Genomic DNA, 14,724 nt, shown 5'->3' on the forward strand with positions numbered 1-14,724 from the left:
TTTTATTGATATATTTTATTGATATATTACAGAGAGTAAGGGAGAGGGATAGAAAGTTAGAAACATTGATGAGAGAGAATCACCGATCAGCTGCTTCCTACACACCCCCTACTGGGGATGTGCCCGCAACCAAGGTACATGCCCTTGACCGGAATCGAACCTGGGACCTTTCAGTCTGCAGGCCACCACTCTATCCACTGAGCCAAATCGGTTTTGGCTACTAAATAGTTTCTTAAACGACAGGCTTTGTAAATGCATTCATAAACCAATGAGGAAAGATCTCAGAACCAAAATGCATAATACAATAGAATTCATCAAAGGACTCTGGGAATTCAGAGGCGGGCACTTGGCCATTTGGAAGTCAGAACAGGCCTTGAATAGGCCCTGAAGAACTTGCAAAACTTAGACTAGAAAGGAAGAAGGGAAAAGCATTCAGGCAGCCGAGACCGGTTTGGCTCAATGGATAGAGCGTTGTCCTGTGGACTGAAGGGCCCCAGGTTCAATTCTGATCAAGAGCATGTACCTTGGTTGCGGGAACATCCTGAGTAGGGGTGTGCAGGAGGCAGCTGATCAATGTTTCTCTCTCATCGATGTTTCTAACTCTCTTATAAATATATATTTTTTTAAAAAAAGAAAGAAAAGCGCCCTGGCTGGTTTGGCTCAGTGGATAGAGCATCGACTGGTAGACTGAAGGGTTCCCGGTTGGTTCAATTCTGGTCAAGCCACATGCCAGGTTGTGGGCTCCATATCCAGTAGGAAGCATGCAGGAGACAGCTGATCAATGATTCTCTCTTTTTATTGATGTTTCTATCTCTCTCTTCCTCTCTGAAATGGATAAAACTATATTTTAAAATAAAAAAGAAAAGCATTTCTGCATGCATTAGTTTACACTTCCATGTCTCTGTGCCCTTTTTCAAGTCTATTTCCTTCCCTAAAATGTCAGGCAAAAGATCTCTACTTTAATATATATATATATATATATATATATATATATATATATATATATATATATATATAAATTATATATATATATATATATATATATATATATATATATAGACACACACACACATACATATACCGTGTTTCCCCGAAAATAAGACATCCTTCGAAAATAAGACCTAGCGCATGGAAAGATAAGACATCCCCTGAAAATAAGACCTAGCGCAACTTTGGGAGAAAAATTTAATATAAGACACTGTCTTATTTTCAGGGAAACAGGGTAAATATAATTTTTTAAAAATATATTTTATTGATTTTTGTACAGAGAGGAAGGGAGAGAGATAGAGAGTTAGAAACATCAATGAGAGAGAGCCATCGATCAGCTGCCTCTTGCACACCCCCTACTGGGGATATGCCGGCAACCAAGGTACCTGCTCTTGACCGGAATCGAACCCGGGGCCCCTCAGTCCCCAAGCCGACGCTCTATCCATTGAGCCAAACCGGTCCTGGCGATATATATAATTTTTAATTGATATTTAGAGAGAGAGGAAGGGAGAGGGAGAAAGAGATAGAAATATCGATGATGACAGAGAACCATAAATCAGATGCCTCCTACACACCCCCTACTGGCGATCGAGCCGGAAACCCATGCACGTGTCCTGACCGGGAATCGAACCCTGACCTCCTGGTTCATAGGTCAATGCTCAACCCCTGAGCCAGTGACCTCTACCTTTAAGAAGGGTTGTGTAATACCAGATGACTCTCCACCTGGAAATATACATACACTTGCCATGGGCACATTCTTCAATTTTCTTTTTTCTTTCAGAACCCCGTTCCTCATGGCCGCCATCCGGCTGCGGCAGTTTGTTGACCGCCACCCGCAGATCCCACCCAGGTAACCTCCCTCCAAAGGCGGACGGCGGGCAGGCGCCCGGGGAATCGGAACTGGGCACCTGCCGCTCTGTGATTGGCAGGCAGCTGCTGGCAGGGGGCTCTAGAGACGTTTCTTTGGGGTTTAGTATTTAGTGAACTTTAACAATATTTAAGTTCTTTCGCCTCTAGAAATTATCAAAGGGAGAAGGGGGCGGGAGGGACCTTGGTTCCTCGGTATTTTGAAAACCCTTTCAGAGAAAATCCAGAGCCTGCCGAAACCGGTGTGACTCAGTGGATAGAGCATCGGCCTGCGGACTGAAAGGTCCCGGGTTCGATTCCGGTCAAGGGCATGTACGTTGGTTGCGGGCACGTCCCCGGTGGGGGTTGGGGGGGTGCAGGAGGCAGCTGGTCGATGTTTCTCTCTCGTCGACGTTTCTAGCTCTCTATCTCTCTCCCTTCCTCTCTGTAAAAAATCAATCAAATATATTTTTAAAAAATAAATAAATAAAAAGAAAAAAAGAAAATCCAGGGTGGTTCCAGTGGCTCTTGGTTTCTGTCTCCCCACACAGGTCTGGCCTTTCTGTGTGTTTTGTCCACGGTTGGGGCCTATTTAACTGTGGTCTCATCTCCTGGGGGGAAATGGAAACTAACTTCCCTTTGTGGCTGCTGCCTGGGGCTCAGCGGAACTCACTCAGACACTGGGCCTGAGCTGAGCCAGCCGTGGGCAGCCTGAGGGTTTGGGCGGGACACGGTGTGACAGGGCACTGAAGTCCCAAGGCTGGCTGGATTCTGTTCTCTGTGTTCATCCATCAGAGCCCCACCAGGGGGCGCCTGTCAGCCACCCACCGCCCACCTTCAGTATTCACTGTGGAGCAGGGCTGTCTGTCTTCTGCCTTGGCAACAATGGTGGGTCCAATCCACCAGCAAGCTCAGTCCTGCCTCCAGGATGCATCTCCCATGGCAGTGACTCACCATCTCCACTGCCAACCCTGGTACAGACCAACGTGGCCTCTCCCTTGCTCATCTTCACCAACCACCACTCTTGTTGTCCTACACCCCATCCTCTGCCTTGAGCTTCATGAAGTATAAATAGGATCGAAGCCACCCCCCTTTGCATAAAGCCCTGTGATGACTACATTTTGCATAAAATCCAAACTCTGTTGCCAGGGCCTGCAAAGCCGACCTGAACTGGCCTTGCCCATCTACAAACCCCATTGTCTTCTTCCATCCCTTCAACGGGCCACACTTCTTCATTCTCCAGGGCTTTTGGGCATGTCCCTTCTCCCGGGACCGCTCCCTCCCGGGCCCTGCCTGCCCTGTTTTAACCAGCCTCCTGTCAACCCCCTGCTTAGCTCCTTGTCAACTGCTCAGAGAGCAATTCCTTAACCACCCTGGCTAAAGAAGGTCTTCTGTCCACCTCTCCAGCTCTGTTATTTTTTTTAAATATATATATATATATATATATATATATATATATATATATTATTGATTGTTTACAGAGAGGAAGAGAGAGGGATAGAGAGTTAGAAACATCGATGAGAGAGAGACATCGATCAGCTGCCTCCTGCACACCCCCTACTGGGGATGTGCCTGCAACCAAGGTACATGCCCTTGACCGGAATTGAACCTGGGACCCTTCAGTCTGCAGGCCGACGCTCTATCCACTGAGCCAAACCAGTTTCGGCCAGCTCTGTTATTTGTTATTATTATTATTATTGATCTCAGAAAGGAAGGGAGAGGGAGAGAGAGAAGCATCAGTGATGAGAATCATTGATCGGCTGCCTCCTGCATGCCCCCCCTACTGGAAATGGAGCCTGCAACCTGGGCATGTGCCCTGACTGAATCAAACCGTGACCTCCTGGTTCAGAGGTCAATGCTCAACCACTAAGCCACACCGGCCAGGCTTCACCTCCTTTATACTCCACCTCACACCTTTTTTGGAAACATGGCCTCGTGGCCCTTATCGGAACTTATTTTATTTCCTCCGGGTCTCACCCACTGGAGTAACAGTTAACACTCATGCAACTCTTAACCACTGTGTTTAAACCTTTACCAACAACTTTGAAGTACAGATGAGGAGGTACAACTGAGGCACAGAGTGGTTAAGGAACATCCCAAGACCCCACAGCTGGTCCGTGATTGGCAGAGGTGGGATCTGAACCCACTGGCCTGGCTCCAACATCTGTCTTCTTGATCCCTGTGGGGAGCGGCTACAGTGTTTGGACAGGTCCAAGCCTCGGGCTGATGAGAGGGCACAGTCCTCTCATGGCCACGTGCAAGCCCCAGCCAACAGCTGTGGTTGTCAGCTTGAACCTGTGGTCCGAATACGTGGCCCCACGTGTCTGAGTGACGTGGGCTTGATGGAGTTCAGGTGCATGTAATTGAGTGGGATTGAAACTCATGAGAATGTTGTAAACATCTTGACCACGCCCTTGCTTTTGCCTCGTGGCATCGGCTATTGTTATGAGCTCTCCATCAGAAAGGACAGCGTGCCACGGAGACGCAGCTTCTTTCTCTTGTCTGTCTTTTCCTAATCCTTCACCGCCCCCTCTCAGGCTCACCGGCTCGCCACAGATCCCCACACTCCATCACATCTGGTTAGCTCCCTAGGGTGGGCTCGTTTGTCTCTCCCTGCAGCCCACCATTGTCACTTCTGCCCCCTGATTGTCACACAATGTGGTAGGGCCTATGCACATTTGCTGAAAAAAATGAAAATGAATGAATCCATTCTTCATTGAGGAAAAGAAACCAAACACGATTCTATCAGTTATTTGGTTTGGTTTCGTGGTGACTGGCAGTGAGTGCCTGGCGAAGACCCGCCCTTCTGCTGATCCTCTGGCTCAAGCTTTTATCCAGTCCATCCTTCAGTGCCCAACCCTGGCCTGTGCTAGGCAAGACTGAATTTCCAGCCAGTGGGAGCCCCTAATAAAATGAAATAGGAGCCCAAACCGGTTTAGCTCAGTGGATAGAGTTAAACCACTGAGACTGAACGGTCCCGGGTTCGATTCCAGTCAAGGGCACGTACCTTGGTTGTGGGCACATCCCCTGTGGGAGGTGTGCAAGAGGCAGCTGATGGATGTTTCTCTCTCATCGATGTTTCTAGCTTCCTATCCCTCTCTTCCTCTCTGTAAAAACTCAATTAAATATATTTTTAAAAAATAAATAAATAAATAAATGAAATGAAATAGGAAATGGCTGTGACCGCAGAGAACTTTCTTAGCAAGAACTACGGTAGATGCAGAAGTCGACTTGTGCCGACCCCAAGCTCCAGACCCGTCACTCGGGGGCAGGGCTGGGAATTGCAATGGTTTGTAGAGCCCAGGCCGCCCCGAAAAGATCCCTTCAGGGGGAAGACACTCAGGATGGTGCAGAGGATTAACAGAAAAAAGAACCGGTGTCAGCATTTTATAAACTCTGGTTGGCAGCTGTCTCTGAGGGGTCGGGGCAGCTCAACCCCGAACAGGTGGGGTATCTGTGTCATCAGGACAGTCACAGATCTCTCACCACTCTCATATCATCGTTGGTGGAGGTGATGGTTTCACCCCCACGTGACTGACGAGGAACCTGAGCTCCCTCTTCCTCGAGGAGATGGGCGGGGACAGTTGCCTTGGAGACGAGGCCCCAGCATGGCGGCCTCCATCTCCTGTCCTCATTAGCTCGTGTCCTGACTGAGTGACTTATTGCCCCCGAGTCTCTGGCTCCTGGCTCGTTGGTTGCCTGGATACGGCTTTGCTTCCAGATGATAAACTCTTGAGTGGAAAGATTTTTATTTATCACCACTCCATCCCTAGCACACTGCAGACACACAGAGCACGTGTTCAACTGTATTAAACAAACGAAAATTGCAAGCAGCTAACACTGCCATGTCTTCTTTCTTTTCCTATTCCTTTAGTCTATGACATCTACTTCCTGCCTGCCCATCAGTCAGGGAGTCATGACTCAGTGGATAGAGCGTTGGCCCACGGACTGACGGGTCCTGGGTTCGATTCCAGTCAAGGGCACGTACTTTGGTTGCAAGTTTGATCCCTGGCCCTGATCGGGGAGTGTGCAGGAGGCAACCAATCAATGTCTGTCTCATATGGATGTTTCTTTCTCTATATTCCACTCTCCCTAAAAATCAATGGAAAAATATCAGGTGAGGATTAAAAAACAAACAAACAAACAAAAGACAGTACAAGTAAGAGAATGTAAAATATCTTATTTTTTAAAAACACTAAACTCTTCTGGAAAATGTAATCATACATACATATAGATGACTCTGCTTTTATTTTTAATTATTTTTATTTATTTAAAAAATATATTTTATTGATCTTTATACAGAGAGGAAGGGAGAGAGTTAATTAGAAACATCAATGAGAAAGAGTCATCGATCAGCTGCCTCTTGCACACCCCCTACTGGGGATATGCCCGCAACCAAGGTACATGCCCTTGACCGGAATCGAACCCGGGTCCCTTCAGTCCCCAAGCCGACGCTCTATCCATTGAGCTAAACTGGTCCCAGCCATATAGATGACTCTGGATGCAACCCGGAGTCTGGAGGACTGGGTTTGACTCGTGGCTCTGGCAGATGCTAGCGGTAACATTTAGAAAGTCCGCTCTCTGAGCCTCAGGCTCCTCTTGCACAACCAGGTGTAAATATTTACCTGGCGAGGTGACCGTGAGAACTGGGTGAGATCATCTCCGATGATCTCCGGGCAGCAGGGGGCAGACAGAACAGAATGGCAGTCCCAGCCGCAGCCCCCTCGGGGACAGACACTCCCCACCTCCCGGGGGCATATCGAATGGTGTCTGTGGTTCCAGTCACCCTCCCAGGGGACAGGTCTGCTCTTGTCTGAACTGAGTGCGTTGCCTGGGAGAGCCGAGCTGTCCTGGGCTGTAAATAATGCATCAGACACAGCGGACTCCCGCCCCATCCGAGGAGGGCAAAGGCAGAAACCGGTGTGGCTCAATGGAGAGAGCGTCGGCCTGTGGACTGAAAAGTCCCGGGTTCGATTCTGGTCAAGGGCATGTACCTGGGTTGCGAGCATATCCCCAGTGGGAGGTGTGCAGGAGGCAGCTGATCGATGATTCTCTCTCATCGATGTTTCTTTCTTTTCTTTTCTTTTTTTTTAAAATATATTTTATTGATTTTTTTACAGAGAGGAAGGGAGAGGGACAGAGAGCTAGAAACATCAATGAGAGAGAATCATCGATCAGCTGCCTCCTGCGCACTCCCTACTGGGGATGTGCCTACAACCAAGGTACATGCCCTTTACCGGAATCGAACCTGGGACCTTTCAGTCCGCAGGCCGACGCTCTATCCACTGAGCCAAACCTGTTTCGGCAAAATCGGGACTTTTTTTTAAAACGCTGTGGGATGGGGGGGAAATTGTTAAAAATCGGGACTGTCCCGCCAAAAGCGGGACAATCTGGGTCACCTTAATTAGAGGCAAAGTATCCCATCTTCCGCCCCCACCCTCCACCACCCACCTTACACACGTCTCCACTGTCCTGTCCGTTCCTGGGCCAAACCTGCCCAGGGGTCACCCCACAAGCTCAATGGCAGAGCGTTGGCTGGTGCTGGTGGCGGGCTCCTCCCCAAACAGCTGGGCTGCCACCTCGGCTCAGCGAGGGGAGGATCCATGGTCAGAGCACAGCCGGGCGCACAGCACAGCTGCCTGGAGAAGCCAGTGGCACTCTGGAGCTCCACTGGCGTCTAATAAACTGGCACATGGCCCCGGGGAATCATTCAGACCTGGATGGCACCGACAGAAGCCACGCTCCCATCCCGGGCACTCAGAAATGTCATTTGAGCCGAAACCGGTTTGGCTCAGTGGATAGAGCATCGGCCTGTGGACTGAAAGGTCCCAGGTTCAATTCCAATCAGGGGCATGTACGTTGGTTGCGGGCACATCCCCAGTAGGGGGTGTGCAAGAGGCGGCTGATTGATGATTCTCTCTCATTGATGTTTCTAACTCTCTATCCCTCTCACTTCCTCTCTGTAAAAAATCAGTAAAATATATTTTAAAAAAAAGAAATGTCATTTGTTCCCACCATTGTGCCAACTCCTCTCTCTCCTATGACTCAGCGCCCGCTGTTAGTTACCATCCAGGCCTTGGTCATGTTACCCACCGCGGGGCAGGCCCAGACAGCCTGTGGTTTCTCTGAAAATCCGAGCTCCCGGGGTCCTGTTTGCACAGACGGATGGACCCGCCCTGCTCACAGAGCTCGCCTTTCATCCCAGGTAGAAATGGGGACCCCACCGGTCCCCCCATGCCCCACTCTGACCCCAACTCTAGCCAAGTCTCGATTTCTGAAATTGCCTCATCCTATTTGCCTCCCCAAACGCTAGACACCTGCCCAAATCCTAGACCAGTGGTCGGCAAACTGCGGCTCCCAAGCCACATGCGGGTCTTTGGCCCCCTGAGTGTGGCTCTTCCACAAAATTACCACGGCCTGGGGGAGTCTATGTTGAAGAAATGGCGTTAGGAGAAGTTTAACTCTAAAAAATTTGGCTCTCCAAAGAAATTTCAATCGTTGCATTGTTGATAGTTGGCTCTGTTGGCTGATGAGTTTGCCGACCACTGGCCTAGACCGATTGGCCTTTATTCAGACCACTGTTTCGGCACTGGAAGAGCACTGTGAGGACAAGGACTGCTGCTGAGTCAGCTAGAACCCAGCAGGGCGTGCAGAGTTAGTTACGTATATTCCAGAAGTGATGTTTGGACGGGAGGGATATAGCTTAAGTTTCCATTCATCGCCAGAACCTATTGACGAGTTACTTCATGCAAAACCATGAACTATTTTCTACTGACGTTTCCCTGGAATTCCTTTTTTTTTTTAAATATATTTTATTGATTTTTTTTACAGAGAGGAAGGGAGAGGGATAGAGTTAGAAACATCGATGAGAGAGAAACATCGATCAGCTGTCTCCTGCACATCCCCTATCAGGGATGTGCCCGCAACCAAGGTACATGCCCTTGACCGGAATCGAACCTGGGACCCTTCAGTCAGCAGACCAACGCTCTATCCACTGAGCCAAACCAATCAGGGCTTTTTCCTGGAGTTCTTACAGCACCTACTGAGCACTCGGAATCTGTGGAAGGTCCTAAAAGACTGCACACCTCCCAAACGCTATAGCCATCCAACAATGGCCATCGTCCGGTGTCCCCTCTCGCAGGGAATGGCAGCATCTTCCCAAAGCCTGAAGCCTAAGCCTGGCCTTGGACAGCTCCCATCTTTTATCTCCATCCTCTGCTCTCCATCCACCTTTTCAACACATTGCTCAGAGCTTCACCATGCCCCACATAAACCACTAAAATCTCCTCCTAACCAGCCTTTCTACTCCTAGTCAGATTGTCCTCAGATTTGTTTTCCACTGCCACCAGCAAAAAACTTTCTAAAATAAAAAGTGTATTATAGCCTGGCTAGTGTGGCTCAATGGTTAAGCACCGATCTATGAACCAAGAGGTCATAGTTCAATTTCCGGCCATGGCACAGGCCCAGGGTTGCGGGCTTGATCCTGTGTGAGGCATGCATCTCTCATCATTGATGTTTCTATCTCCCTCTCCCTCTCCCTTCCTCTCTGAAACATATATATATATATAGTAGAGAATGTAAGAAACCCACATTTTCTTGTCTTTTTTTAATATATATTTTATTGATTTTTTTACAGAGAGGAAGAGAGAGGGATAGAGAGTTAGAAACATCGATGAGAGAGAATCATCGATCAGCTGCCTCTTGCACACCCCCTACTGGGGATGTGCCCACAACCAAGGTACATACATGCCCTTGACCAGAATCAAACCCGGATCTTTCAGTCCACAGGCCCACACTCTATCCACTGAGCCAAACAGGTCCCGGCAGAAACCCCCATTTTCTAATTCCCACTTTTCAACTATAATCAACATTTGCCCCACTGGTTTTAAATACCATTGCATTTTCCCCCCTGATATTTTGAAACTGACACGTCAAATATTTCCTGATGATCGCTTGAACCTGAACCTGAAAACTGGATTAAAAAAAGAAAGACACTCTCATCAAGAAAGTCCAAGGGGGTATAGCATTGGGAAGGTAGTCAATAATACTTCGATAATTATGTGTGGTGCCAGGTGGGTACTAGACTTATCGGGGGGGATCACTTTATAAATTACATAAAGGTCTTGTCACTATGCCATGCAACTGAAACCAATATAATATTTAATGTCAACTGTAATTAAAATACTGTCTTGAAATAAAAAAATAATTAACTAGCTAATTAATTAAAAGTTGGAGGGAAGGGGGGAGTCCAAGGAGTTCTGTGCCAGAAAAGAGGGGCAAAGACCGAATATCTTTTTGAATTACATCACAGCTAAAGAACTGATCGTAATAATTGCCCTTTTCTCGCCCCTCACTTTCTCTACCAGCTCACACATTGCTCATCAAGGAAAGGATGTCCTTGGCTACCTCCCTGGGCAGCTGGCACGAGTCCATGTTGTAAGGAGCTCTCCCAGGTGAGACACCTAACAATTACACTAAAGTTAGAATGACACATTTTTTTTAAACAGGAATCAAACCTACACTAATAAAAGAGAAATATGCAAATTGACCATACCCCCACAACACCCACTAGCCAATCAGGAGTGAGTATGCAAATTAACCCAGCAAAGGTTTTGAGCTAATTTGCATATGAAGGTGCTGGAGTGGCGGTGGGGCAGGAAGCCTGCTATGAGGGGGAGGGTGGGAGGATGGAGGGAGCTACAGGAGTGGTGCTCTGGCTGAGAGCATGGACTTGCAGGCTCCCGGGCAGCCAGTAGCAAAGCCAGGGGAAGGAAGGCCTATTCTTGCACAAATCTTTGTGCAACGGGCCTCTAGTTTTGTAATAACAAAAATGAGTATGAAAACAATATTAATGATTATTATTTGATGAATAGAAAACATTTAGAAGGAAATACACCATACTGTTAACAACAGTTATTTATGAGTAGTGAGATGAATGGTGTTTGTGTTTTATATTTTATTTTCCAGATTTTCTCTAGGGAGCATATATTACTTTTATAGTCAGCAATAAATAAGAATCTTTACTAAATTATCTAAGAAGTATAATCACCATGAGTTTAGAGTTTCACCTTTGTCAAATAATTTAACTTTTCCTGAGTCTGTTCCCTTCGCAGTAAAATTACAAATTTGACCTGAAGGATTTCTGCCTCTGTGGATATAATTTTAACAACAACAAAAAAGATACTTTGATATTACACTCTAGTTTGTAGAGGCTGGAAACCACGGGAGTTAAAAGTAGCAATCTGAGTAACTAACTTTATGAAATGTTTGATCTTGGACAATTTTCATTTGCATCTCCGAGTCTATTTTTTTTACCTGTTAAACAAAATAATTGATATAAAATCCCACAGCATAGCAGGCACTGAAAATATGATTGCTATTATTCTGAGTTCATCTGGCATATTTTACAAACTTCTCTTTTTCTCTTAATCGCCTTTGATATAATCAACTCCTGGTTATCCTCCATGCACAGACAAGGGCACCCTGGCATCCACACAGCAGCACAGAGTCTACACTGAATAGACGGCACCGGAAGTAGTTTTAAGAGGTCAATCAGATCCAATTAGATGAGGAGGACGCAGCCCAGGGAAGGGGCATGTCTTGCTTGAGGTGCAGTTGGGTTAGCCTAAAAGCTGAGACTGGAATCTATCCACATTTTCTGATACCCAGTTCCATATCCTTTGTTCCAACTCAAATACATGCTTGACTCTGAAAAACCAAGGGGAAAAACTAGTGCGAATATCAATCGATTACTTTATTAAGTTTCTAGATAAGAATAAAAGAAGCAAGCCCGACTAGTGTGGCTCAGTGGTTGAGCATTGAGCTATGAACCAGGAGGTCATGGTTCCATTCCAGGTCGGGGCACATGCCCAGGTTGCAGACGCCATCCCCAGTGTGGGTTGTGCAGGAAGTGGTCGATCAATGATTCTCTCTCATCATTTATGTGTCTATATCTCTCTCTCTCCCTCTCCCTTCTTCTTAGATATAGATATAGATATAGATATAGATATAGATATAGATATAGATATATATATATATATATATATATATATATATATATATATATATATTATTATTATTATTTTTTTTTTTTTTAAGAATACAAAGGAAAAGAAAGGCAGGTTGCCTTCTGTGACCTGTGACTGGGACAGAAGGGCTGCAAAGGGAAGGGCAGGGGACTGGAACCCCTGAGCCATCTACTGACAGTTTGTCTGGGACTGGCCTTGACCGACGGAGTCTGGCCAACACTGACCTGGTGGCCTCCTGGCTACGTCCAGGGAATGGATTTCAGCTGATGAGAAAACGGAACTCTTTGCTCTGCCTGGGCGTTCAGCAAGTTGTTGCTGTTTTCATTTAGACCTCTCATAGACGTGGCCATGCCTCCCGAGGAGAAACACCAGTGTCAGCCTCAACTCGACCAACAAACTCTCATCCGATATATTTGTTTTCGAAGACATTCCAAGCCTGCCGAACCATGGTACAAAGAGACCACGTACCAAAAAGACTATTCTCTGCCATTTTACACGTTTGGTAAGTCAAGCCAACTGCTCTTACTCTCTGAGACCAACCCAGCCTGGGCCGCAAGAGAAGCAACTCAGACGGGCTTGCAGTCTCAGCACATCTGGGACCAGCCAAGTTGGGGAGAGGAGGGAGAAGAAGGGGAGGAGGGAGGGGAGGAGGAGGTGTGTGTGTCCCCCTGTAGGAAGAATGGTGAGGTTGGCCCAAGGGCGAATTCCTCCTTTCCTAGCTCCCTGTAGAGACTTCAGGAATGAAGACATACAAATGTCCTCGAGAGGAGGCAGCTCAAGTCTGATCACTCCTCACATATTGTTGTGGAACTCTACTCATTCTCAATATATGTACATTTTTTTATTTTTATTATTATTGATTTCGGAGAGGAAGGGATAGGGGAGAGAGAGATAGAAACATCAAGGATGAGAGAGAATCACTGATCAGCTGTCTCCTGCAGGCCCCCTACTAGGAATTGCAACCAGGCATGTGCCTTGATTAGGAATTGAACCAGTAACCTCTTGGTTCATGAGTTGATGTTCAACAACTGAGCCATCCCAGCTCAGCTTCATTTTATTTTCCAATGACGACTTTCAACCATATGAGCTGTAATTTCACTTTGTCAAATGGTGTGGACATTTTAAAAAATCACTTTCCATGTTCCTTCCACCCCCAATCTGTATCGAATGCTAGTATTTCAGGTTTGATAGAATTCACTGTGGGCATATATATTCACTAAACGGAATGTCACCAGGAAGCCCCCAGAAGTTTGTCGTGTGTCCTGAGACCATTTACTGTTGGATTTGCCTGGCTGACGGTGTATAATTCAGCTCTATTGTAACTTCTACAATGAGGATCTCTATGGCTCCCACTTCTAAACTACTTTGATATAGGTCCCTGGAATACTTGGTAATGTTTAAGGTCAAGAGTTGCTGTTCAACTCCATAGCAAGCCTTGAGAAGTTAAATGGTTATGAATTACATACAGGATCACAGTTAAATGTGATTTTAAAAATCCTCCAGGGAGGGCAGTTCTAGTCATACTCTCTGGGCCAATGAAATGTTATTTGTTCTTAATCTCAAGAAATGTGTGTTTGCTTCAATGCTGTTGAAGTGCTATGGGCGGTGGAATAGAACTGAGAAGAGATTAGGGACTTAGCAGCCTGATATTTCTGGGTCAAATGGGGGCTCCTTTTCTTCCAAGTCCTGTGAATTTGGGCACATTAATTAATCTATTTGAGATGGTGGTAATATAAATGGGCCTTTCAGGGTTACTGTGAATACATGTTAATGTAAGCATAGCACTGTACATATGAAGTCTCGTTACAACACTGTTGTAGAAACACTCTGGTCTTTTTCTTTTTAATGTTTTGTTGTTGTTTTTTATTAATTTTGAGAGAGAGAGAGAGAAGGCAGAGGGAGAGTGATAGCAACATTGATGAGAGAAACATCAATCGGCTGCCCCCTGCATGGCCCTTACTGGAGATTGAGCCTGTAATCCGGTATGTGCCCTGACCAGAAACTGAACCAGTAACCTTTTGATTCATAGGTTGATGACACTTAGCCACACTTCGGTCTTTGACTCATCAAGCATAGGTGCAATGTCAATCGATTACTTTATTAATGATTGCTGTCTTCCACCCACGCCCTCCTTTACATAAGCAGAATCCTTAGTGGTGATAGACAAGAGGCTGTAAGATAGGAGGAATGTCAATGGGTGTGAATTTAGGGATGGCAACAACTGCAGTTTGATACAAAGAACGTGGCCCATTTATAATGGAAAGTTTAAAGGGTTCGGGGGAAATCTAGATTTAGGAAGTCAAAATGCAAACTTGTGATTTATTTTCATTACATTTTTGCAAAACTCAGTATTATGAACAAGAGATTAAGCTACATAAATAATCCTTTGGTCCTAGCTGGTTTGGCTCAGTGGATAGAGCATCAGCCTGCAGAATAACAGGTCCCGGGTTCAATTCCAGTCAAGGGTACATTGCAGGCTCAATCCCCAATTGGGGGTGTGCAGGAGGCAGCCGATCAGTGATTCTCTCATTGATGTTTCTATCTTTCTCTCCCTCTTCTTTCACCTCTAAAATCAATAAAAATATATTAAAAAATAAATAAAATAAAAATAACCCTAAGTCCTTTTTCACATAGCTTTTAAACATGTTCCTTTGTCTAAATCCCATAAGTTTTGTTATTGTATACAATTGCTGTTGAAATGACAGTGAGTTAAAATTTAGGAGTAGTCCTAAAGTAAATAATTAATTTGTTTTAAATTCCAGATTGGGACCGGAAATTAGGCACAGTTTTATCGAATCGTCGACCAATCAACTCACTGCCAGAGTTCTACTGTTGTAAAGACAGGTGGCACTGAAATAAAAGC

The 14,724-nt window shown here is 46.0% G+C and overlaps 1 protein-coding gene across 1 annotated transcript; it reads left to right on the forward strand.

Moving 5' to 3' along the window:
• The first annotated feature begins 1,702 nt into the window (after positions 1-1,702).
• CUNH1orf100 (chromosome unknown C1orf100 homolog) lies at positions 1,703-14,724 on the forward strand. Its single transcript, XM_036453487.2, has 4 exons — positions 1,703-1,837; positions 10,200-10,286; positions 12,191-12,363; positions 14,624-14,724. The coding sequence occupies exons 1-4, from the start codon at positions 1,734-1,736 to the stop codon at positions 14,713-14,715; spliced, it is 456 nt and encodes a 151-aa protein (XP_036309380.1). The 5' UTR covers positions 1,703-1,733; the 3' UTR covers positions 14,716-14,724.

This window comes from Pipistrellus kuhlii, unplaced genomic scaffold, assembly GCF_014108245.1.
Source record: "Pipistrellus kuhlii isolate mPipKuh1 unplaced genomic scaffold, mPipKuh1.p scaffold_m20_p_25, whole genome shotgun sequence".
NCBI lineage: Eukaryota > Metazoa > Chordata > Mammalia > Chiroptera > Vespertilionidae > Pipistrellus > Pipistrellus kuhlii.

Coding starts and splice junctions, on each gene's coding strand:
- CUNH1orf100 (XM_036453487.2), top strand. CDS start 1,734: ATGGGCACATTCTTCAATTTTCTTTTTTCTTTCAGAACCCCGTTCCTC. Junction 10,287..12,190: donor GTTGTAAGGAGCTCTCCCAG/GTGAGACACCTA, acceptor GTTTTCATTTAG/ACCTCTCATAGACGTGGCCA. Junction 12,364..14,623: donor TCTGCCATTTTACACGTTTG/GTAAGTCAAGCC, acceptor TTTAAATTCCAG/ATTGGGACCGGAAATTAGGC.